The sequence below is a fragment of the Eimeria mitis genome, genomic scaffold, assembly GCF_000499745.2.
Source record: "Eimeria mitis Houghton genomic scaffold, Emh_scaff2427, whole genome shotgun sequence".
In the NCBI taxonomy this organism is placed as follows: Eukaryota; Apicomplexa; class Conoidasida; order Eucoccidiorida; family Eimeriidae; genus Eimeria; species Eimeria mitis.
This window is the reverse complement of record NW_013570764.1, coordinates 1-1225: the sequence shown is the minus strand read 5'-3', so window position 1 is coordinate 1225 and position 1225 is coordinate 1. Positions and strand designations below refer to the sequence as shown.

The following is a 1225-nucleotide window of genomic DNA, read 5'->3' as shown; positions in this document are numbered from 1 at the left end:
ATATATATATATATATATATATATATATATATATATATATATATATATATACATGTGTGTGTGTGTGTGTATAGGGTTTCATACTCTGTATCTGGTGCATGCCCGTACCGGCGTGTGGTTCGTTTGCCTTTGCGGCTGCGTATACAGCGGGGCCTGCATCTGCGTCAGCAGGGTTTACACTTCTTTCCTTTATCTCGCCTAAACCCTCACGAGGCCCTCAAAACCCTTTGTTCTTCTCCCTTTTGTACCGAGGGTTTAGCAGCACAACTCGGCATGGGGGGCCCCTCTCTATGGGGGCCCCTAGGGGGGCCCCCTGGGGGCCCCTGGGGGCCCCATGAGGAAGATGAAGGGCAACACAGAGACACTATAGGGGAATCTGATAGCGAGCTCCAGCACCATGCAGATGGGGGCCCCCTGGGGGCCCCCCTCACACCTTCTTTAGCAGCAGCAGCAGCAGCAGCAGCAGCAGCAGGAGCAGGAGGATATAGACCACATGAAGGTGGGGGGCCCCCATGGGCCCCCTATTACTCTCGTGGTGAGGGTCGTGGCTACATAAGGGGTTCTATAGATAGCGGAATGGGTCCCCCAGGGGCCCCAGGGGCCCCAGGGGCCCCAGGGGCCCCAGGGGCCCCTGGGGCCCCCAGCATGCATGCAGGGGCCCCCGTGTGTGGGGGCCCCCTAATGCATATATTCGATAACAAGAAATGCCTCATCTGCCTAGACATAGCTAACACCGCCCCCGTAGAGTTCGAGTGCTGGGCCCTGGGGGACGAGCGGGGGGGGGCCCCCCAGAGGGTAACAGTGGGGCCCCATGATGGACAGGCGAGGTGAGCTCGGGTGTATAGGCAGCTCTGTATATATATATTTATGTTTATATTTATTTGTTTTTTTTTTTATTTGTATGGAGAGTTGAATTGTAATGTATTTTGTGCGCATTTGTTTGTTTGTTTGTTTGTTTGTTTGTTTCCTTTTGTTTGTTTGTGTGTATTTGTCTGTCTGTCTCTTTGTTTGTTTTTTTTTGTTTTTGTTTGTTTTTTTTCTGTTTTTTTTGTCTCTGTTTGTTTGTTTGTTTTGTTTATGTTTGTTCGTTTCTCCTCTCTCTCATGTATGATTTTATTATTTAATTTGTATTGATTAGTATATAATATATAATAATAAAAATATTATATCCTTATATATATATATATATATATATATATATATATATATATATATATATTTTATA

At 46.2% G+C, this 1225-nt stretch overlaps 1 protein-coding gene across 1 annotated transcript in view; it reads left to right on the top strand.

Moving 5' to 3' along the window:
- EMH_0053670 (uncharacterized protein) overlaps positions 1–831 on the top strand; it is a gene marked incomplete at both ends in the record, with an annotated part of 6075 nt that extends 5244 nt beyond the window's left edge. Inside the window, one exon of the mRNA XM_013497030.1 lies at positions 75–831. Within this exon, the coding sequence (XP_013352484.1) occupies positions 75–831 (757 nt within the window). The remainder of the gene's footprint in view (positions 1–74) is intronic.
- Between the last annotated feature and the right edge of the window lie 394 nt (positions 832–1225).